The sequence below is a fragment of the Equus przewalskii genome, chromosome 5 (genome assembly GCF_037783145.1).
Source record: "Equus przewalskii isolate Varuska chromosome 5, EquPr2, whole genome shotgun sequence".
NCBI lineage: Eukaryota > Metazoa > Chordata > Mammalia > Perissodactyla > Equidae > Equus > Equus przewalskii.
In genome coordinates, this window is record NC_091835.1 from 57,773,576 (window position 1) to 57,798,486 (window position 24,911).

Sequence of the window (24,911 nt, forward strand, 5' to 3'; positions counted from 1 at the left end):
GTCTTTTCCCATGTCAGTTATCACATATCTAAGGCAAATTTTTGAATAGTGAATTGATTTTAATCCATTTGTGTTAGGATTAGAAGCCAGAGGTAACATAGTTAATTGTAATGGAAAGTAAAAATAAATTATGGCACACAATATACTTCATTTATATCACTTAGAATATTATATACTATTGTATATCCCTTTAATTATAATTAATTGTAATGGAAATTATACAGTTGTAAATTTTGAATAATTGCTATGTGCATTTGAAATGTGTTCAGGTTTCTGCACATTTAATTTTTTAAAAAGGTTTAAAATATTAGGGATAAGCACTAAACTTATCATTCTGTGCTGTTTCTCTTTAACTACAGACCCTGCTACATGGAAAAACTCAAGACACCTTTCTAAAGGTTTCCTTTATCCATCTGTTTTTGGCCCTTCTTTTTCCATAATGCCTGCATGTGTGCTTATGTACTCTTACAGGCTGTGTGCATTTTTTTTCTTCCATTTTTATTTGCCTATCCACATTCTTTGATTGCAGGTCTTAGTTGTTCTTGTTACCTTTTGGCATTGCATCAGAATGCAGGCTTTTTTTGGTGGCGAATGTAATTTATTTTATTTTTAATTTTAAAAATATGCTTGTGAAGCCAGGCCTCTTTTATATGATAAGGTAAATTAAAAATACCCCTTTAGTATGTAGTACCTGCCTCTGTGAGTTCTGTTCACCTAGATTACTCCAGTCCTCCAATGAGACTTCTTGGAAGAAGGTACTAAACTTCAAGTAGGTGAGCATTTTTCTCGCAAAAAGGATCCAGTTTTATTTATCTTTATTCACAAAGGATTGATCCACTTTTTCCTCAACAAGTATTTATTTGAATAACTTATAGTCCTTTTTGTTTTGATTTCAGGTGGCTGATACGCATTATTCATAAACTCAGTCATTAAGACATTTAAAACTGTGTATTTGGCAAAAGCAGAACAGCAGTGCTTGGGGGAGGCAAAGTTAGGTTACCTTTCTACAAGTAAACATTTCTAGCTTCTCTGAGAAAAACAACAAAACTTGCTCTCCAAGTTTTAGACCGCTGGAAGCAGTGTCTGCAGTGAATATATCTTCCTTTCTTCAGCAAGTGCAGGAGGAGCAGACCTATTATTGGAAACTAATGGAGAGTAGCAACTCCATACAGTGCGTATGCCAGAGTGTGTGCCCCCTGCCCCATTTCATTTCTTTCTGACCTTCATTTCTACTGGAAAGCATAGTCTTGGTCCTGGGGGAAAAATCACCTTGAAAGTGCATATAAATTACAGAATAGCTTCACGCTACTGAGAGAGCCGTTTAATGGAATAGCAAATTGTGACTTTATAGGTAACCAACAGGAAACCAAATTGGAAGAAGGAAAAAAAAAACGAATTGAAAAGTTAGCTGTTTTATTCACGTATTGCAAACTTTTACCTTGAATTATATATGTAAATCTTTTGTATGCTTTTTGCATTACTCGGGTTCTTAATTTTTTTCTGTTCGCCGTTAGCTTAATTGAGTACTTTGATCAGATGAACTGCTTTTGTGTGTAAGATGTTTAAAAATAAGGAATATACTTTTAAAAATAATATAATTACATACAAAAGATGAAGAGAAGTGAACAAGTTTATTAGTAAAATCTGGATTTCAAATGGTGGGCAGACCTATGAGCAACGCTGATCTGAAGTTAGTCCTGTTTTTGAAATACGTCATACAGTTTTTAAAATGTGAAAGTATAATTTAGCAGATCTTAAAATGTTTGTTAACTTGTCGTTAGTGGCAAAATAGGAACAAATAATATTGTGTTGCCTTTTTGAATTCCTACTAAAGGTAAAAAGTAATTTCCATAGTTTCCAGTAAATGGAGTTTTTCTTTTTTCCAGGGGTTGAAGCAGAAGAATGGGGTAAATTTCTTCACACCAAAAATAAGGTAATTGTACAAGAATATCATGAAGAAATAACATGTTGAAAAAAAGCTTTTTTGTACAAATAGTTGATAATTTAGTTTCTTATCATTGGCAGTGTGACATGTTATCTTGAAGCAACTGTTCCTTGTAAAATAAATCTTAGTAACATTTCTAACCACAGTAGTTTATTTGGAAAGTACTTCAAGTTGAGCCCTAATATCTCCATCGTTGTGGGATCAGGCAGCTTTTGAAAAGCTCATATAAACTATGACTCCTTGGCTCAGAAAAATATATGTATATATTAGAATTTGTTTACTAATTATCTGAAGCAGGTGTGTATACATCCTTGAAATTTATTCACTCCCCCCACTTAAGAACTTTTGATTTTATTTTGAATATTGTGCTTTTTGTGTCAATAATTTTTAGCTTTACACGGATTTTGATGAAATTCGACAAGAAATTGAAAATGAAACAGAACGGATTTCAGGAAATAATAAGGTAGGCATCTTTTTAGAGCTGGAAAGTATAAACCTCAGCAAATACATCATTGAGAGTATTCTGCATATAATGTGTGATTGTAAATTCATAATCCTGGTCTTTGAAACTAATGGAGTGTTTTCACAAATATATAAAAACTTTACTTAAAATCTCTTGTTTCTTAGAACTTTTTATATGCTATCAGATATTTCATTTAGATGTTCATTCTTGATCTTGTACATACTGCTTTATTATATAGTTATTCTACTTAATTCGGTTATAAGAAGTTACCTATTTCTGAATGGGTTGATTTACTCCAACTCAAGAAGCATTATATAACTTACATCATACATCTATTTTAAAGAGCTCTTTTTTTTTTTTTTACCTGAGTAAGGTTAGATTTGCTTATGAAAGTAGAGAGAGAGAAAGATTAGTTTTGTTTTTTGTTTCAGTGAAAGTGAAAAGTAATGTTAACAACTGAATTATTTTCTTGTTTTCTAAGACTGTGAGAATTTAAAATTAATTAGTTGTCTAAGATACCGTTAATCTTGACAGCAGGCACTATCAGTGCTACCTCCTTTAAATGCTTCTGTTTTCTCACTCTTCTCTCTTTATTCCTATTAGCTTTCTCTTTGTTACCTTTCTTTTTGTTTTTACCTCCCTTCTTATATTATCCAGAGGCATATTTAACCCCACGAGTTGACCCTAGCCTAGTACTAACATTCAAACAGATATGTATTTTGAGTCCTTTTATCTGTCAGATACTGTGCTAGAGAGGTTGTTCCCTGACAAAAAGACATGTTTGGAGCCATTTTCATTCTTTATGTCTCTTCAGGATATTTGTCTCTCTTTGAGTGAGTGCCTAAGCTTTCTTCATTACTGAACTCTAGGCTGGGAACCTTTGGGTTACTGCTACTGCTGCCATACTTCCCTGAATGTCTAATAATTGGGTTGACAGAAGAGGTAGAAAAGGTGGCAGGAACTAGATCAGCTTGTCCTCACTCCTGTACTTATATCAGGGATAATTTTGACTTTTGGAATGTTATTAATCATGACACCAGTCTGAATCATCTCTCCTGTGATCCCCATGGATTTTTACTGAACTCAGGAATTGTGGTAATTTTACATAGTACTAGGACTAGAGTGGATGTGACTGGTGATTCAGAAAGGAAAGTTTTTAGTTACACTAAACTGAATGTCATGAAAGATCAAGTCTGTATACCTACAAGATGTTTAATTTATGGTTGAGATGTGATTTACTTACTTAGCAGATTTTCTCATCCACAGTGTCTAAAAGATGAGAAGTCCTCTACCCCCAAAATCTATAAAAAATCTTTTCTTTCCTAAATCATGTTTGTAATGAAGTAAATGATACTTTGACCTTATGTAAGTAATCTTACATGTCTAAATGTCTAAATGATTTCATATGCCTAACATAAAGCCCTGAAGGATTTAAAACACCTACGAGATTGGAGTTGTAAAGGCATTTGGGCAAAGCTTTGTATTGGACATGATGAGGGAATGCCTGAGAAATAGACAACCTAAGTAGGTATGCCGAATATCAACATATAATGACTTTGGAGCTCTGGAATATTTAAAATAGAAAAGTAATTCAGAGTAATCTTAATAGAGCAAATCTAACTGTATAGAGAACTCAGTGAAGGATGTTCCAGAAAAGTTTTCTGGGAAATTAGAATTTTCAGTGGGTTAATGAAGGAACATATACGCTGGATAAATAGATGAGAAATTTTAAAGGATAAAGAAGGGCACGTACAAAGACAAGTTATGAACATTTTATAAGGGTTTTTTTATATGTAGCTGACTCAACTCTAAAACTTGTAGAGGGCCAGTGGTGAAGAGGAGGGAGAGTGCGTGATAATCTCAGTCTAGGGAAAAGAAAACATAAGTATCTCTCACTATCCAAATTCTTACTGTTTGAATTCAGGGATCAGAAAATTCAGATAAATTTTCTGAGGAATCTCTTACAATAGGCTCTTACCACTTGATATTCAAAGATTAAGAACCACATTGATTTGGATAACTTGTCATCTATGCCTCACTCTCTGAACTTAAGAACCTCATAAATTTGGATAGTGAGGAAATACATTAATCTTTTGTTCAGCACTAAGTCTGTTAAACATATTTAAGAAATGGTATCTGCTTAGACTCAAGAGAAAAGAATGTGAAATAATACAGGGGAAATAAATCATTTATATTAATGCTATAGGGTTAGATAGGATTATAACATGCTGGGCTGCCCATGTGTTTCATCAGGTTTTGATTGTTGAAATGTTTTAGGGATCATGGTTTAATTTGTATTTAAAAGCATCTAACGTCTATCTACTTGAAATGAGGTTTACTTTAGCATTTTATATTTCATTGAAATTTTAATGTGATTTTAATATATTTTAAAACTTATTTTTAGGGAGTAAGCCCTGAACCAATTCATCTTAAGATTTTTTCACCCAATGTTGTCAATCTGACACTTGTGGATTTGCCAGGAATGACCAAGGTAAACAATGGTGGTAACTCATTATGGATTTGGTCATATTTGTTTTCACTTAAACAAATGTGGTTTTTCCTTACCCTTTGTGAAAATAATCAGCTTTTTTTGGCAATTAACTTGGTCTTTTAGCAGCATTTGACATAGTTGAGCCCTCCTTTCTCTTTGAAACACTTTCTTTACTTGGCTTCCAGGATGCCACACCCTACAGGTTTATCTCCAGTCTCATGGGTTACTCCTTCTCGGTCTCTTGCTGGTTTCTTCTCATCTTTCTAGTGTCTAAACAGTGAGTGCCCCAGAGCTCAGTTTTTGGACTTCTTGTCAAGGGGACACAGTTACCCCCTTGATGATTTCATCCAGTCTTATGACTTTAAATACATGAGTGTCTCTATGCTGACAGCATTCATATATCTCTAGGTTTGTATATCCATCTGTCTACTTGACATATAAATTTAAATGTCTAATAGGTATCTCAGATTTGATGTGTCTAATACCAGATTCCTGACTTGTCCCTCAACCTGACTTGATCCTTCTATAGTCTCCTTCATCTCAATAAATAGCAACTCTGTTCTATCAGTTGCTTAGCCAAAAAGTTTGTAGTCATCCTTGACACTTCTTATCCCACATCCTCCTTCCTCTGTCAGCAAATCCTCTTGGTTCTCCAAACCTTTAAAATAGGTCCAGAACTCTATCATGTCTTACAAATTTGTTGCTGCCATTCTGATGTATCATCTCACCTGGATTACTATCATCTCACCTGGGTTACTATGATAGCCTCCTAACAGGTCTTCCTCATAATCCGTTCTTAACTAAGAAGCCAGAGTGATGCTGTTAAAGTGAAAGTTAGATTATTTCATTCCTTGGCTCAAAATCTCTCCAGAGGGGCTGGCCCCGTGGCCGAGTGGTTGAGTTCAAGCGCTCCGCTTCAGCGGCCCAGGGTTTCGCTGGTTCGGATCTTGGGTGCAGACTTGGCACCGCTCATCAGGCCATGCTGAGGCAGCGTCCCACATAGCACAACCAGAGGACCTACAATTAGAATACACAACTATATACTGGGCAGCTTTGGGGAGAAGAAGAAGAAGAAAAAAAGGATTGGCAAGAGATGTTAGCTCAGCTGCCAATCTTTAAAAAAAAAAAAAAAAAAAAAAAATCTCTCCAGAAGCTTCTCATTTCACTGACAGTAAAAGCTTGAGTTCTTAAAGAGAGCTACAGTATCTCCCTGATTTGTCCCCATTAGTCTTCTGCTAACTCCTGCTCCAGCCTCCTGTCCTTATTGTTCATTCTGCTGGAATGTACTTCCCTCATATATATGCATATACCTCTCCCTTATCTCCTGTTTCTGATCATTCTCTCAGATGTCATTATCTGAGTGAGGTCTTCCCTGATTAGTCTATTAAAGAGCATAATCCAATTAAAAATAATTTAAAAGCACAACCTTCTCTCATCATTCCCTACCCTCCTGTTCTGCTTTATTTTCTCCATAGCCTTACCACCACCTAGATACTATATATATGTCTTGGTTTCTTATCTGCCTCTCATCACTGAAAGGTAAGCTCTATGAAGGCAAGGATCTTGGTCTTTTTTTATTCACTCCTGTGACATAATCTGGCATGTAGAACAGTGCCTGAAATATAGTAGGCTTTCAATAAATATTTGCTACTTGATTAACAAATGAATTTGTCTCTAGGCAATTAACACTGACCAGTTCTTAACATGGTGAACTTTTGCTATTTTCTCAAATATCAAAGTTACATTTTGAGACTTTCACATATTACCAAATTCATAAATACCACTGTAGTTTATAATGTCTTCATTTTAACTATCTCTAAGTGGAGAAATACCTATGTTCTGTGGATTAAATGGGAGAGAAAAAGCTGAGTTGGTTTTTGTTACTAGTTCCTTGCTCATCTCTGTTTGGTTTAGGTGCCTGTAGGTGATCAACCTAAGGATATTGAGCTTCAAATCAGAGAGCTCATTCTTCGGTTCATCAGTAACCCAAATTCCATCATCCTTGCTGTCACTGCTGCTAATACAGATATGGCGACGTCAGAGGCACTTAAAATTTCGAGAGAGGTAGATCCAGATGGTAAGGACAGATACTAATATTTAATGAATGCTCAGTTAACAATGGTAAATCTACCTTCAAGAAAGGAATTTTTGTTTTTAAAAGTAGTGTTTCTAGTTGTTAATACAGATTTAAAAAATAATGGTTTTTCATTTTGCTTATAATTTCAAATAGAAATTCTGATGGAAAATAAAGTTTTAACAGATAAGTTGCTGTACAGGCTAGGGAAAAATACTTCACACAGTGTCCATACTTGTAATGGTTACCTAATGGTTGTAAAATAAAATGGCTTTGCAAAAAGTTTGTGTAAATAAAATGATGTAGGATTTTGAATGGTTGACTTCTAAGATTAAATAATTCTCAGAGTAGGAAAATCATTGTAAATTTTTATGATATAGTAGATAATTATGGTATCTGAATTCTGCAGAGGCAGAAAACATTTAAACATGCTCAAGGCAGAGGGCATTCTTAGAAATAGAAGTAAAATCCTTTTATGAAGCACTCCATCCTGACCCAGACTGTGCATCAGTGTATGATACTTGACTAAGGCTGTAGTGTGTATCTCCTAGTATATATAAAACACCAGCTCGTAGGAGAGTGGTTATTATTGCTGCTAATAAATGTATGCTTTGCTCCATACAGGAGCCAGTTTTTTTTTACCTGAGTATTTGGAGGTTCTGTGAGCTGTGTCATCTTTCTTTTTTCCTGCTTTGAAGAAGAATTTCAAATAAATTGGGTAGGAAATTAAAATTCCCATAAACCGGGCGACTTTTTAAAATATTTTTATTTCAAGTTTTTAAGAAACTTTTATTACATGAGTAACACTCATTTCAGTTAAATTAAAAGATAAGCTATATCAAAAGATTTATTTAAATTTTATTTGTATTAAACTGTTAGACATTTTATATGCATTTTATTTTAAATTGACCCTTGAGCCATAACTGTGATTGTGCTTTTGATCTCATAGTCTTAATCTAGTAATATATTATAAGGAAATAATCCAATCCAGTATTATTTATAGTATCATAAAACTAGAATCAACTTAATATGGCCCACAGTAGGAACACTTAAGTAAATTAAGATAATAATAGAATATGAAGTCATTAAAAAGGATGATTTTATAGATTTGGTACAATATGGAAAAATGTTTACATTTAAAAAACGTCATATGTAAGATTGGACATTACGCAGAGCAGCTGGGACTCTCACACGTTGCTGGTGGGAATCGGATAGTGATTTTGGGAGATAGTTTGGCAGTTTCTTAAAAAGTTAAATCAGTAGTCCCACTTCTAGATATTTACCCATGTTAAATAAAAACGTATGTTCATATAAAAACCTGTCTGCAAATGTCTATGGTAGTTTTATTCATCATTTCCTAAAACTGGAAACAACTCAGATGTTTCTCAAATGGAGAATTAATAACCAAAGTATAGTACATGCATACCATGGAAGACTACTCAGCAATAAAAAGGAATGAACTATTGATACGTGCAACAATATGGATGACTCTCAGATGCATTCTGAGTCTGCCAAAGAAGCCAGACTCAAAAGGCTATGTATAGGATTCTATTTATATAACCTTCTGAAAAAGGCAAAGCTGGGAATGGAAAATGGGTTTGATTGGGTAGCACAAGAAAATTTTGGGGGTAATGGAACTGTTCTGTCTTGAGGTGGTAGTGACATAACCATTTGCATTTGTCAAAACTTGTAGAACTGTACACAAAAGAAGTAAATTTTAAAGAAATTCTTTAAATGCTTATAAAAAGCCCAAAGAGCTAATATAAAATTACATATGAAAATTATAAAAAATTGTAGGGGCCGGCCCAGTGGTGTAGTGGTTAAGTTTGCACGCTCTGCTTTGGCGGCCTGGGGTTTGCTGGTTTGTATCCAGGTCGTGGACCTAGCACGGCTCATCAAGCCACGCTGTGGTGGCATTCCACATAAAATAGAGGAAGATTGGCACAGATGTTAGCTCAGCCACAATCTTCCTCAATAAAAAAGAGGAAGATTGGCAACAGATATTAGCTCAGGGCCAATCTTCCTCACCAAAAAAAAAGTACACAATGATTAAAATTAGTTTTTAAAAAGTATTTGTAAGCAAAGATTAGAAAAGCATTTCCAAAATGATGACAGAGATAATGTTAGGTGGGATTATAGGTGAGGATTTTCCTTAATTAATACTTAATGGCTTTATTTAATGGGTCATTTTTTTTCTTTTTTGCATTTATCAGGTCGCAGAACCCTAGCTGTAATCACTAAACTTGATCTCATGGATGCGGGTACTGATGCCATGGATGTATTGATGGGAAGGGTTATACCAGTCAAACTTGGAATAATTGGAGTAGTTAACAGGTTAGCAATTAAGAATGGGATAAGAATTCAGCATTCTTATTTCAAAGCAAATCTAAATTTTAAAAATCAGTCTGAAATGTGATAGTGTCCTGTTTTTCCCCCTTTTACTGTAATCTTGGTATTGCTAAAGAATTCATTGCTCTAAAGAGAGAAGAGAAATTCACCAAAGTCTCCTGTAGATATTTTTGATGGAAAATGTTTCTAGAGTAAACATTACCACAAAATGGAAGATAATTTAATAGTGAGGTTTTAAAAATTCCTGCCTGTTATGTATGAGGAGGGCACTGGATAAGAAAAAATACTATTTAATTTGCACCCAATCAAGAAAGAGTTTGTGTTAAGGTGGTAGGATTTTAATAGATTAGTTTAATGTCTAGCGTTAGTGATTCTATGTAATTGCCAGGATATGACCTGGAGAAATTTTATTAAAGGTACCCTAGTTATAAATAGCTGGTATTAAAAATTGTGGAAAGGAAACTATTGTTGAGTGTCTAATTATGTTCAGACACTATACTGGGAGCAATTTGCAAATGATATCCTTATGAACCCCTACAACAGCCCTGATGAGGCAGGTGTTGATGTCTATTTTATAATCAGAAAACTCAGGGGGCCAGCCCGTGGCCGAGTGGTTAAGTTTGCGTACTCCGCCTCAGTGGCCCAGGGTTTCACCAGTTTGGATCCTGGGCACGGACATGGCACCGCTCACTAGGCCATGTTGAGGCGGCATCCCACATGCCACAATTAGAAGGACTCACAACTAAGAATAAAAAATATGCAACTATATACTGGGGGGATTTGGGGAGAAAAAGCAAGAAAAAAAAGATTGGCAACATTGTTAGCTCAGGTGCCAATCTTTAAAAAAAAAAAAAGAAAAAAAACTTAAGTTATACATTTACCAAAGTCACATAGCTGGTGAAAGCAGAGCCCAGTTCAAATGAAGATCTCTCTTGGTCCAAAGCCTTTATACAGAGAACACTGAAATTCTCATGAGATCTGGGTTCTAGTCCTAGTTCGTCCACAAACTAGATGGGTTTAAACCCACGTTAAACGACACCAGCCATCTTTGGGTCTCAGCCCTTTTAAAAATGAAAATGTTTTTACTAAATAAAATCTAAGATCCATTCCAGTTGTCTGCTTCTATTCATATGTCCTCCTACCTCATGCCTATTAAGACTTAAAAAAAATCTCATTATTTCCCTGTTCAGGCAAGCAGGTGGTATAAAACTGTTGTATTTGTAGATGACTGCTCTTCAAGTTAACTTAATTATATTTTGGTAGAAATTAGTTGCCTGTCCATGGATAAATATAGTTAGTTAATACACATATTAATAGTTAACACACATATAATAGTTAATACACATATTTTTTCACCTCTGTCCCTGTTATTTAAGAGTACTGCTTTTGACTGTAGTGAATGGTGGTAATGAGGCCTAAACTGTTCAGGCATACTTACTTACAAGTCACATAGTTTGAATCTTGGCTGAGCCGCTTGGTATGTGACCTTGTGTAAGTTTAACCTCCCTGAGCCTCACTTCCTTTGCTATCAAATGGGATAACACCTATCACATGGAGTTATTGTGAGAATTAAATAACACAATCCATGTCAGGCATCAGGAACAGTGCCTGGTGCTGTCATCATCACCATCATCATCCAAGGTATGCAGAGGACCACAGCTGACTTTACTTGAACAGTGTTGTTATTTTTCAACTTTAGGAGCCAGCTAGACATTAACAATAAGAAGTGTGTAACTGATTCAATCCGTGATGAATATGCTTTCCTTCAAAAGAAATACCCATCTCTGGCCAATAGAAATGGAACAAAGTATCTTGCTAGGACTCTAAACAGGTAACATTTTTACCTCTTGGAAAATGAGATATTTTTGGTTTTCCAATAGGTGTCTAAGACCATTCATTTCCAGTTCCTTACAGTTTCATAATGTTCTTGTGTGTACTGTTTGACCCTTAATTCCATCATCCAATTCCATAGGTTCTTGTATAGTAGAGACATGTAGATGTCTCTGTTTTTATTGGGGTGGGTGGCATTAAATCATCATGTAGTCTAGGAATGCTCAAGTAAACTTTAAAATGTTTTAATTATGAAATTCTTGACAGTCAGTGTAATACTTTTGAGGATAGAACTAGATAGCACATGACTTCATTTCCACTTTGGATTTCAGGAACTGAATTGAAATTTAAAAATTTCACATAATCTAGTCTTAATTTAGGATGTCTTCTATTCCTATTCATAAAAAGAATTTAAGCTGTGTATCTTTAATTCTGAATGCCCACTTACGGTAGTGGGACTGGAAGACCTTTCTAGATGATTTATATATGACTGAAGTGAAAGCTATTGTCCCTTGCTTTTGTCTTATTCCCTAAATACATTAAAGGCGGATGGACTTGGATCTTAATAAGACTGATTTTCACTATTCTGAGTCCCCATTGTAAAAGATAAGTCAGAAACCAAAATTACATAGGTAGAATTGGATTGAGTAGCTTACTTTCTTTGAGGTAGTTGCAATAATATAAAAATATATATTTTTTCAATTTATATTTTGTTCTCAGCAATTGCTACAATTTGATGGGTTGAAATTTGAAAAGCAGTGACCAAGACAGCTTCTTTCATGACATTATTTTTCAGACTAAGTATTTACTCCTAGTCTAAATTGCATTATTTCCTGCCAAGACAAAGTATTTGACAGGTTTCCCCATTATCTGTATTTTTAAAATTTGACCTGTTTGGGTCTTCACAATACACAATTTTACTTCAAAATCCTTCCTCTCTAACCTGTCTTAGGTTACTGATGCACCACATCAGAGACTGCTTACCGGAACTGAAGACCAGAATAAACGTCCTGGCTGCTCAGTATCAGTCTCTTCTAAACAGCTACGGGGAACCTGTGGATGACAAAAGTGCTACTCTACTCCAGCTTATTACCAAGTTTGCCACAGAATATTGTAACACTATTGAAGGAACGGCAAAGTATATTGAAACTTCTGAGCTGTAAGTAAGAAGTTTCTCTGTGGATATGGTTACCTGGATTGCTGGATGATTTTTGCTTTAATTCTGAGATTATCTGATTGTAATTTATTATCTATAAAACAGGAATATCACTTTATAGAAATTTTAGGATTATGTCTGATATGTGTGTAAAAATGCTTCATAAACTATGTAAAGTAAAAATTTCAGAGTTGTTTTTTCTAACAAGACCTTTTTTTTCTAACAAGACTTGATAAACATTTAAATACTTCATAATTTGAATTTTTCAATGTTTCTTTACTACACACAGTATAATTTTTCATGAAAAAGTTAAATGCAGGTAAGTAAAAAGAATAAAATATAAGAACAAAATGACCCTTAATTCCATCATCCAAAGATAATACCTGCTAATTTTGGCATTAATCTAGACATTTTTCTATGCATTTATAAAACATTAGAAATACTTATATTACACATCTTTAAAAATCACATGCTATACATGCTACTTTGGAAGTATTTCCTTATATCAACATGTTACAACTAATATTAATTATACATTTATATTATCAGTTTTAAGATCTACATAGTATTTTACTTTATAGATATACTCTCATTTGTTGAACCAGACCCCTACTATAAATAGTTTGTTTTCAATTATACATAAATATAAACGATGTTGTAATGGATTACCTTTGGGGCATGTATCCAAGTAAACCATTAGGATAAATTCCTAGGGAATTACTAGATCATAGGGTATAACATCCTCAGATCTTATTATTGCTATACTATTAGTAGGTTGTATTGTTTTACTACTAGCAATATATAAGAATGTCCAGTTCTCTATACTCTTATTTCAAAAAAATCTTTAATTTTGAAATAATTATAGACTCTTCTGAAGTTACAAATAAATGTATATTGGAGGTCCCACTCAGCCTTCATCCCGCCTCTCCCAGTGTTGACGTCTTGCATAACTATACTTCAATAACAAAACCAGAAAATCCACATTGGTGCAGTCCACAGAGCTTTTCACATTTCACCAATTACACATGCACTCGTGTGTGTGTAGTTTTATGTACCTTTGTGTAAACCAGGTGGCCTTTTATGTGAGTTAACTCCATAAAGAGAGTATTTAACAGACTAATTATTGAATGGTTATATGTGTGGCATATTGAGGGAAATTAACATTACTAAGAGGAGCCTTAGTGGGTAAGGTAGGTCAAGGTATAAAATATGAGATTTGCTTAGGTGGCAAAAAGGGGTATAATCAACTATTTTTATTTAAATACTTATTAAATATAATACATATCCAGAAAAGTGCATATAACATACACAGATAGTTTTATAAGTAGTTAATAAAGCAAATATCTGTATAATCACCAATCCTTTAGAACATTGAAGAGAGACCATGTACATCTCTTTCAGGGATTGGGAGAGGTCCATAGTTTACGAATGCATTTGGGTTGGGCTCTGAATAGCACTTGGGAAGGCAGTAAGGAGAGCAGTGGTTTCGGTTTTGAGCAGCAAAGAATAATGCAGGGTGTATTTGGAGAACGGTATGTACAGTGATGGGACATAAGAGGAGGTAAGGCAGGAAAGGTATCTAAGAAGAAGATTGTGGAAAGTCGAGTGTCTTCAGAATTTGGAGAACTATACAAAATAAAACACTTTTGGTCAGAAGAGTAATCCGTTTTAAAAGGATGATTCTGGTCATTATGGAAAAATATTTGGAGAAGGGAAAGGTTGGAGGCAGAGAGATCAATTACTGGTGGTTTTTAACCATTTTTAAGCATACAATTCAGTAGCATTAATTTGATTCACAATATTGTACAACATCCACATCATAGTATCTAGTTCCAAAGTTTTTCATCACCCCAATAGAAACGCTGTTCCATTAAGCAGAAACTCCCTCTTCTCCCCTCCACCAGCCCCAGTAACCTCTAATTTTCTTTCTGTCTCTATGAATTTGCCTATTCTAGATATTTCCTATAAGTGGAATCATACAGTATTTGTCCTTTTGTGTCTTGGCTTATTTCACTTAGCATAATGTTAGGCTAGTACTTTCTGCCTAGACTACTGTAAGAAAGTAGTGAATAGGAGGGGTGAAAACAGGGAGGAAGGGGTGATTTGGGGAGACATAAAGGTGTTTGTAGAATTCAGCTGGACTTGAATTAAAAAGTAAAAGATAATATACCAGGGTTTCTAGTCATTAAGATAGGACACACAAGGTACCCATTACTAGGCCCAGAGATTTAATTTGTCTAAAGCAGGTGTAGGCAAACTATAGCCCATCCACTAAGAATGATTTTTCCATGGTTGAAAAAAGATTCAAAGAATATTTTGTGACATGAAAATGATATAAAATTCAGATTTTACCATGCATAAGTTTTATTGGAACACAGCTATGCTTGTTTACATACTGTCTGTGGCTGCTTTTGTGCTCAATGGCAGAGTTGAGTAGTTGTGACAGAGATTGGCGTGAAAAGCCTAAAATATTTACTATCTGGCCCTTCAAAGAAAAAGTTTGCCGACCTCTATTCTAGATTGTGAATAAACAGAAATAAGTAAGATACTGTTTCTTGACCTTAATGAGCTCATAGTCTTGTTTGAAGACAAATAGGGCAAAGAAAATGAGTAGTTCTTAGTTAACTGATGTTTTCTGACAGAACAGTTTATAGACACACGCAAGTATACATGAATCCCTTTCATGGACTGACTCCTTTCCCCAGTAAAAAAAAAATTAAGAGACTGGTTCATAATGGAATTAAGAACACATGGAAATGGGAATTGTCTAGATGAAGTTGTTTATCTGAGGCTTTCTCAGAAAATGAGACAAGCTTAAAGCTTATAGAAAGACTTCCAACTTGTAGCTTCTTCCCTTTCTAGTAATACTGGAAACCATATACTTCATTGCCTTTCAGATGCGGTGGTGCTAGAATATGTTATATTTTCCATGAGACGTTTGGGCGAACCTTAGAATCTGTTGACCCACTAGGTGGCCTTAACACAATTGACATTTTGACTGCCATTAGAAATGCTACTGTGAGTATGCTTAACTTTTAGAATTTTTTGAAATGAGTTAAAGCTTTATTTTTTTTTTAGCCCATATAACTGTAATACTGTATCTTTTTTTGTGAATTGTACTGTTTATTATTTTGCTCTCCTACTTGAAATAAGAAGCACTAATCATGAAAAATGCCAAAAATGTGGTTTAACTTTTGAGAAGACCTAGAATCATAAGTAGCTATAATAAAAGCTCAAAATTTTATTTTTAAGGGTCCTCGTCCTGCGTTGTTTGTGCCTGAAGTTTCATTTGAGTTACTAGTCAAGCGGCAAATCAAACGTCTGGAAGAGCCCAGCCTCCGTTGTGTGGAGCTGGTCCATGAAGAAATGCAAAGGATCATTCAGCACTGTAGCAACTACAGCACCCAGGTCCTGAGAGAAACGGGACGGGCCTCAGATTCACTAGTGAAACACAGGAAGCGGGAGGGAATTTCTAAGATGAACAAGTCACAGTCTGCAGTTCCCTTATCTAAAAGTGACTTGAAATAGTGTATTTAAATGTAGCTTTGAAATCTAATTCACTATTTTAGTGATTATTTAATTTTCCTTTAAACAAATAAATTGCCTGTTACATTTTTCTTTCTTCCATCATATATAGGAATTGTTGAGGTTTCCTAAACTTCATGATGCCATAGTTGAAGTAGTGACTTGTCTTCTGAGAAAACGGTTGCCTGTTACAAATGAAATGGTGAGCTGTTATTTTACAAATCATCGATGTTGTTACAATTAGTAAAAGTTTTCTTGTACGGCATTATGATTAGAGTTTAGGCATAATGTTCCCCAGTGTATTGGGAAGAAGAAGAAGTGCGTTTCAGTCTTATTTCAAAGGCAACTTTTCAATAATTCTGGTATAAAGTGCCTTCTTCATATTTTAATCATTGTTAGCCTGCAGCCCCAGGTTTTCATGAGAATGGAGTTATTGTTGAGGCTTGTGAATGGCTTTGCTCTGTTATGTAGCAGCACTGATCTAATGGAGAAGTAGTTCTTCTTCAGCCTCAGTAAACTGAACCTTTGTAGCAGTCTCTTATTGAACTATGAATTACATCAGGTAATTTGAACACTTCTACAACAGTTTGCTTGTTTGATGACCTAATGCTATTATATCATAGTTTGCCTCTATTTTGTGGATTGCTGCTATCCTTAAAAATGAAAATGCTGAGGGGCTGGCCCCATGGCTGAGGGGTTAAATTCGCGCACTCCACTTTGGTGGCCCAGCGTTTCACTGGTTCGGCTCCTGGGTGCAGGCTTATCAAGCACCCAGGCCATCACCTCATCAAGCCATGCTTCGGCAGCGTCCCACAGAGCACAACCAGAAGGACCTACAACTAGAATATACAACTACGTACTAGGGGGCTTTGGAGAGAAGAAGAAGAAGAAAAAAGATTGGTAACAGATGTTAGCTCAGGGCCGATCTTAAAAAAAAAAATTAAAAAGAAAACTCAAATTGGCCAAAATATGGGATAAGCATTTGAAATTGCCCTTATGCCTCTAATTGTTGGCTGCGTATTTTTTTTTTTCCCCTTTCTGGTCACTAAAAGTGCATTTGGGTCCTTGGCTCAGGATGGTGAGCCCCAATGGAAGTTTACTAAGAGTACAAAACCATCCTTGGAAGTACAGAATGTATGTGCTGCTCCTCTCTTGTTTGCTAGCAAGCATAACCCCAGATTGAGATGAGTAAGACCATAGCCTGATCTCAGACTCTACCCACTGATATCACAGAATCAATGGAACTTCATGTGAATAGATCCTTTTCATCTGGTTCTTGACCTTTTGGTGCTGATCTGATACCTGAGACTTGTCAGGACAGTGCAAATGGAGTTAGTTCACTCTCTCTGTAATGCTTGAGAAATTAACTTCAACTTTCCTTTTTGATTACTGACCCATTAGGATTTTGAATCATGTATAGTATTTAAACTAGGTGCTTCATAATCAAGGCTAATCAATCATTAACTCAGGTCTTTATATTTCATTTTTTAAAAAAAATTATTTATTTATTTATTTATTTTGAGGAAAGATTAGCCCTGAGCTAACATCTGCCGCCAATCCTCCTCTTTTTGCTGAGGAAGACTGGCCCTGAGCTAACAACCGTGCCCATCTTCCTCTACTTTATATGTGGGACGCCTCCCATAGCATGGCTTGCCAAGCAGTGCCATGTCCGCACTTAGGATCCCAACCGGTGAACCCCAGGCTGCCAAAGTGGAACATGTGCACCTAACCACTGTGCCACCACGCCGGCCCCTGTATTTCATTTTTTAAATTGAGATAATTGACATACAACATTATTTTAGTTTCAGGTGTACAACATAATGATGGAATATTTGCATATCTTGTGACATGATCACCACAATAAGTCTAGTTAATGTCCATCATTGCACATAGTTAGTTTTTTTTCTTGTGATGAAAACTTTTAAGGTCTACTCCCTCAGCTCTTTAAATGTATCCTTTATCCAAATAAAGTTAACATCTTTAAGTTATGTCTGATTATGAAATGTTTTCTTATTGTTGAAATCGAACTAAAACTTTGACCTAGAATAGTGGATAGCAAAGTTGCATAAAGCCTTGGAACTTAGATTTGCATCAGGTAGATAACTTTTTTCCCCTAACAATGAACTACTTCTAACTACCTTAATGTCATTTTTCTCCTCTTAGAAATGCAACCTTAGATGCTGAAATGTAAATAACTCAAAAAATAGAGGAAATTATTCTTTGGAATAAGATTTATCAGTTGGAGTATAATCATAGAGTATTTAGACATCAGTTTTCTGTACTTTTTTATAGTTGTCTTTTAATAAGTTTTATGTGTATTTCTCAAAGTAAAATTAGGTTGACATATTTTTGTATAGCCCAATTTTATTTTTTTTCTAGGTCCATAACTTAGTGGCAATTGAATTGGCTTATATCAACACAAAACATCCAGACTTTGCTGATGCTTGTGGGCTAATGAACAATAATATAGAGGTAAATACCATTCAAGTTGTCTTTTATAAGCGAGAGAAAATCTGCTGTAACTCAGTTATAGTCAACTTAATTGAGCATGGGATAACTATAAAACATACCAGCATATTATTGTCTGTTATATTCCAGGAAGTATGCTGAGGGCATGACATTTTCTTAAATTTAATTCTCAAAACCGTCTGGAGGCATTATTTCATTTTCTGCTCATGAAACGGAAACTCAAAGGATCTGGGATTCATTGATTTAGTGTTGAAGGACTGCCTGGCTCCCTATCAGTAACTGTTGCAGTTTATTCAGGTTGAAATGTGTAAAACAAAGTGAATGTTTAAAATTGTTTTCATTTGACTCTGAAAGCTGTAAAGGGAAAGATTCCAAGAATTATTTGGAAAGGAATATTCTTTTCACCACTACTGGGGTGGCTGCATTTCACGGATTCTTTTTTTCCATTTGAGGGTTCATGTTACAATTTGCATAAGATCTCAGGTGGAGCCAAGACTGGCGGATAGAGCAACTTATCTGGATGCTATTTTTTTCTCTGCCATTTTCATCCAAGAAAGTAAATTTTTCTGCTACTTCTTAATCCAGTAAGACTTGAGTCTTCTATATCAGAGTTCCTCTTTTGTGTGGGTGGAGAGAAAATCCATGGCTTATTGACTTCAACCCTATGGTTAAACAGATGAGGAACCTGAGGCCCACAGATGATAACAGCTGTTACTTGAATGCTTATTTTGCTGGGCACTGTTAGAGGAAACAAGCAACTTCTCTTTAACAGGTACAGAGAACTATTTTTAGCTACATAGCTGAGGTGATTCCTATTATCAGAAAAAATTCCAAAATGCACATGAGTAAGGCACTTTAAAACACTCAGAAAGTAGACTAGGTAACAGTTATGTTAAAAAAAAATAGCATGTAGACACTTGCTTAGGATAAGGATTTTAGTTCTTGTAACAATGAAACCAACTTCATGGAAAATTTGTGTCCGGAACAGTTTTTGTAATACTGACAAAGTCTTTCATGATATGGTTTTCAGATCAGTATTTTTCTACAAATGAGTATGTCTCTGGTTTTAATGACCCTGTGCTAAAGAACTTTATGTGAATATTTTTCATTAACCTTATGAGGGTAGATAATATTAACAGACTTGGAAACCAAGGTTTAGAGTTGGTAACTTGTCTAGTTAAAGCAAGTAAACCAGGTCTGTTGGGCTCCAGGGCCAGCTAAGGTCGTAACTGGTTGGTAACAGATTAGGGTGAGAATTTCTGTTCTCCAGATTCCCCTGCTGTTTGCTTTGTGTTCTTCTTTGAAAGGTACATCTTAACATGCTTTTTATTCTGGCGATTATTAAAATCCATCTATTTTTATCATTTGTTGTATTTTTTACCCCTGGCTTACCTCCCATGAAAAAATGAAAATAGGTCAAATTTGTCAAAAACAAAAATTTCTTACCCATAAAACATCATTGTGAAGCTTTGTTAAACTTACATCTTTTTGCAGGTTTGAGAGTATTCATGAAATACTTTCCATTTAGGAGCAATTTTGACTTTAACCTAAATGCTTTTCTACAGTATTTGATGCTGCCTGTGAGAAAGCCATTGTTAACACCTACATCCTTTTATTATTTCCATAGTCTTGCACCTGTCATGGTGCTTGACATATAGTAGGTGTGCCGTGTCTGTTGGCTGAAGTTAACAGTCACTTTAGTGTAGTACCAGAGATACTTTGATAATATTAGCAAGTTAGAAGAGTGGGCAGTTGATCAGTCTGTTCAATTAGCCAGGTTACAGAAAGGACTATTAGTTTTCGACTCTACATTTATTTCCTGGAGATAGTTTAGAATAAAAACACAACATTCTTACAAGATAAGCTTCACCACAGATATTTCTCAGCGTTATGTGGGAATTGTGGGAATTTAACACACAGGTTGCAGGTTAGAGTGATTTTTAAAGACTTTGCTCAAGTTTTGTATGATCTGTGCACTTCAGATGCTACATGGTGTTCTGAAGGCTCATGTTCCCCGTTTATGTGGGGACAGTTTAAATCAATGATTCTTAAATTAGTGGGAAAGGGAGAGGTGTTGGTCCACAGCCCCTCATTTGAGAATCCCTTGTATAGGGAGCCGCTGTTACTGATGTTGTATTGTATCCCTCAGGTGTGTTGGGGCAGAAAAAAAGATTGAGCATTGGGTTAAATGATTTGTTTATTTTAAAATATAATTATGGCATGAGTCCCAACAGTGAGAGAATATACTGTAAGTTATTCCACACCTTTCACTTAAGCTGAACGTTTTTTAGTAGGCTTATATCGCAGTGCTCTGATAATCCACTTTTGTTTTGCTTGGTTGTGTTTTATAGGAACAAAGGAGAAACAGGCTAGCAAGAGAATTACCTTCAGCTGTGTCACGAGACAAGGTAAAAAACAATGTTTTTAAAGCATATTCGAAATACACAAAGATGGATTGGTGCTTATGAACTGAAAAAATTCAGTTTTAGGAGTAATTTTTTTCTTCTCCCTTTAATACGCCATTGGAACTATTTCATTGAGTGAAGGTATGCAAGTTTAAAATAATAGGCTTTGAGTAATTTAAAGATAATAGTATTTTGAATACATTGGAATAAATGCTTAAAGGTGGCTTTTAAAAAAGCATCAAGGCTTTTTAAAAGAATTCACAATCAGTGACTATCAACTTTGTAAAATTAGTTGAAATCACTAATGACTTCCTTATAACAAGGTTTTTTGGAGAGCAAAGACACAAAATGCACATAACAGTTTAGTTACCTGTAATACCTATAATAGCTGCATATTATATTTGTGTGTATAAAAATCTGTTACCTTGAATTCTTTATCAGGAAAGATCTTACCAAATTCCAAAAATAAAAATGAAGTTTTTGGCTGTGGATTTTTCTCAGGTGTTCATTGAAGAAAGCCTTTAACAAATGTGACAATGGTGCAGGAAATAAGGCAGAATAAATGTTAATTGTATGTCCCATGATTACTTTTGTTTTTCATGTTACTTTACTGTTGTGATGCAGAGGGGGAAAGTTCACATTTACAGAATGTTTCTGAATGCACTTTTGGCATCCTTGATTTTCTTCCTGCATTTTTTGCCTTTAGTCTTCTAAAGTTCCAAGTGCTTTGGCACCTGCCTCCCAGGAGCCCTCCCCTGCTGCTTCTGCTGAGGCTGATGGCAAGGTCTGTTCTCACTCTTAATTGAAGCCTGCATGCCTAGTTGTTTGGTGCAACATAATCGTCTTGAAACAATACACCACATAGAATGTTAATAAGGGATATTGTTGCAAAGGTCATTTTATTTTAGTCTAAGAGAAATTTTAAATTATATAACAGTAGATACTTCATAAAATAAATTATTGTTGATATGCTTTTGCTTGCAATATAGAAGATGTACACAGAAAAAGTAATTTAAAGAGGAAATTATCCTGCACTTTTTGAATTTCAAGACATATTGGTATTTACATTTTGCTTGTTAAACTGCATGTTTTAACATATCTTTTAACAGTTAATTCAGGACAGCAGAAGAGAAACTAAAAATGTGAGTTTCTTGCTTCAGACTGGGAATGTTGGTGCCTTTGGTTCTCACTGAAACAGTCTTCAAAGCCAGTGAAGAACCTCTTTGTACAGGGACATCTATCTCTTGTTGTCTGTGTTAGGTTTTTAATGTTCCTCTTATCTAACTAACCCTTCTAAGATGGCATTAATTCTAGTTTTAACATTGTTTTAAATAATAATAGGCTTTCCCACTGTTTTCTATTACCTTTAAGAATAGTTTTGAATTTAATATTTTGGTAGGGAGTTAAGATTCCAAAGATGGAAATTGTACTTTTGGACATTTCCTCTTTAAAGGTTCTGAGATCTGTCCAGTCCTGTTAGATAATCTTTTCATGCTTCTTACACTTCCATTCAGTTTGCACTTGTCACCCTAAATGTGTAGCTTAACACGTGCCTCAACAGCTTAAGCAAATTCAAAACAAACGAGGACTGAGAGAGTTGGAGACTATTGTCAATTCTTGATAAACTTTTTAGGGGTAGATTAAGAAAGCATGTCTAAATAATTTAGGTCATTTCTCGTTTTTCCATTTTTAGCTCCTTTTCTTTCTTATTGTCCAGATTTAAAGTTCTGAACCTCAAATAAAATCTTAGAAATGTCTTCTCTTCTCTCAGCCCGCTGTGCTCAGATCTTAAGAGAACCATTTCAATCACTGCTTAAGTTTTATTTCACTCATGGCATCATCTTGAATTTGCTCACTTTCCTTAAGATTTCATTTGATAGAGCATTTGTTTATAGTTAATGGGCATTTTAAAAAATATAATTACTCATTCAAAAATTAATGTGTAATATAAATATACAGCCTTTATTTAAATATAGCTCACTTTAACTAACATATTAGAGGCTAATTTTGGCCAGTGTTTTGATTCAGAATGATATCAAAAACTGACATTTTTCTAACAGTTGCCATGACTCTCCTGTTAAATTTACATAAGCCATTTTTTATTTCTATCTATAACTTTTGGATGTCATCTCCATTTTAGATTGTAAGATCTTAAAGAGCATCTGAAAACATCTCTTAAATGTTGATGAATTAGTGGTTTTCCCATTATCCTGAATAGTCATTTTTTCTTTTAGGAAAAATAAGATATCCTAGAAAAGAAGGTACAAAAGCACTTCTGCTTAATGGATGGTAGCACTAGATTTCTTTCAGCAGATTTTTATGAGGGAACTTATGGTTCTGTCATATTCCACATTTCAGGCAGCTTAAAGTCACTATCAGCCTAAGAATCGTCAATGTAGTCTTGTTTCTTTTATTGAAGAGTTTCTACTTTTATCCTGTAGTGTTTCTGTTGACTATTAGGAATGGAGACTGACTTGAGTAATATAAACTCTTAAGTTTTGGAGACATGAGTTCATAAAACTTTTGGAGAGATCATAGTTCAGCAGTGTTTAAGATTACTTTGAAGAAATTAAGCTGAATGGCAGTTTTGTTCTTCCTTGTGCTTTTAATGAGGACTCTTGTTTTTAAAAGCAGCTTATACTTTTTCTACAATCTAGTGTTAGAAGGGTTGGAGAAGAGGATAACTTTTTTTTTTCCTGCTTTATCTCCCCAAATCCCCTTGGTACATAGTTGTATATCTTAGTTGCAGGTCCTTCTAGTTGTGGCATGTGGGATGCTGCCTCAACGTGGCCTGACGAGTGGTGCCATGTCCACACCCAGAATCCGAACCAGCAAAACCCTGGGCCCTTGCAGCGGAGTGCGCAAACTTAACCACTTGGCCACAGGGCCAGCCCCCGAGGATAAATTTTTAAAAGTTAGCAAATGATAAAGAAAAAAGGAGTGAAATAGGACCTATATTACAGGCTGAGGCCTTGCAAACAACTTACAACAGAACCTCTTATTTAGATAGCTCAGGGTTCCAGTTACACATGCCACCAACCATCTCTGCCCCTGTTATCTGTCTGAATAGATTAAACTCCAGATGGGTACTGGACGTGTGTTCCCTTTGACTACTGTCAAAGAAAAGGAACTCTGTTAGTTTATGTCAGATCTGATGTGTTTGGTATAGGTTTTGGAACATTTGTTTTTTTCAGGTTGCATCTGGAGGTGGTGGGGTTGGAGATGGTGTTCAAGAACCAACAACAGGCAACTGGAGAGGAATGCTGAAAACTTCAAAAGCTGAAGAATTATTAGCTGAGGAAAAATCAAAACCAATTCCAATTATGCCAGCCAGTCCACAGAAAGGCCATGCTGTGAATCTGTTAGATGTGGTAAGCCATGAGAATTTGGGTGAGGACTAATATGACCAAATGACTAGGAAAACACTTCCAAAGACAAAAGGAACTAAAAGTCTCAGAAATTTCTATAACTTTTCAATGTTAAATGTTGCCATTTCAAAATGGCACAAAAGTTAATATTTTTTCCCCTTTATCCCATTCAGCCGGTTCCTGTAGCACGAAAACTGTCTGCCCGTGAACAGAGAGATTGTGAGGTTATTGAACGACTCATCAAATCATATTTTCTTATTGTCAGAAAGAATATTCAAGACAGGTTAGTATGACGTGATATAAACCAGCCTAGAATACTGCTACATGATTCCATAATCTGTTTTCAAAACATGTATTTTTAAAATTTTAGGCTTTTATTCTAAATCAGATAGATCATCTGATTGTTTCCTTTTGCAGTGTGCCAAAAGCAGTAATGCATTTTTTGGTTAATCATGTGAAAGATACTCTTCAGAGTGAGTTAGTAGGACAGCTGTATAAATCATCATTGTTGGATGATCTTCTGACTGAATCTGAGGACATGGCACAACGCAGGAAAGAAGCAGCTGATATGCTAAAGGTACAGTGAAGGTTTTTGAACTGGGTTGTAGATGTAAACATTCACAAACATTTACTGTCTAACATGCAGTCTGATTCTTGGAGAGATATATATGTTTATATATATATATATATATATATATATATATACTCTTCATATGATGGCTAATCTTTTTCTGTTGGTACCTGATTAGATTCAAATTCCAGAGAAGATACTGGTTAATATAAATCTACCACATATAAAGTGGAGGGATTATTCCACATAATTCAGATTCTTTGAT

At 35.1% G+C, this 24,911-nt stretch overlaps 1 protein-coding gene across 12 annotated transcripts in view; it reads left to right on the top strand.

Moving 5' to 3' along the window:
- DNM1L (dynamin 1 like) overlaps positions 1 to 24,911 on the top strand; it is a 46,386-nt gene that overhangs the window by 19,587 nt on the left and 1,888 nt on the right. Inside the window, exons 3-20 of one of the 12 annotated variants that reach the window (XM_070621032.1) lie at positions 360 to 398; positions 1,887 to 1,933; positions 2,337 to 2,408; positions 4,813 to 4,899; positions 6,814 to 6,976; positions 9,187 to 9,307; positions 11,022 to 11,153; positions 12,105 to 12,311; positions 15,206 to 15,326; positions 15,561 to 15,716; positions 15,946 to 16,035; positions 18,213 to 18,305; positions 20,654 to 20,710; positions 21,414 to 21,491; positions 21,817 to 21,849; positions 23,902 to 24,078; positions 24,249 to 24,358; positions 24,493 to 24,652. In XM_070621032.1, coding sequence (XP_070477133.1) covers positions 360 to 398; positions 1,887 to 1,933; positions 2,337 to 2,408; positions 4,813 to 4,899; positions 6,814 to 6,976; positions 9,187 to 9,307; positions 11,022 to 11,153; positions 12,105 to 12,311; positions 15,206 to 15,326; positions 15,561 to 15,716; positions 15,946 to 16,035; positions 18,213 to 18,305; positions 20,654 to 20,710; positions 21,414 to 21,491; positions 21,817 to 21,849; positions 23,902 to 24,078; positions 24,249 to 24,358; positions 24,493 to 24,652 — 1,943 coding nt within the window. The remainder of the gene's footprint in view (positions 1 to 359; positions 399 to 1,886; positions 1,934 to 2,336; positions 2,409 to 4,812; positions 4,900 to 6,813; positions 6,977 to 9,186; positions 9,308 to 11,021; positions 11,154 to 12,104; positions 12,312 to 15,205; positions 15,327 to 15,560; positions 15,717 to 15,945; positions 16,036 to 18,212; positions 18,306 to 20,653; positions 20,711 to 21,413; positions 21,492 to 21,816; positions 21,850 to 23,901; positions 24,079 to 24,248; positions 24,359 to 24,492; positions 24,653 to 24,911) is intronic. The other 11 variants (XM_008521826.2, XM_070621033.1, XM_070621034.1 and 8 more) reach the window with 11 other exon arrangements.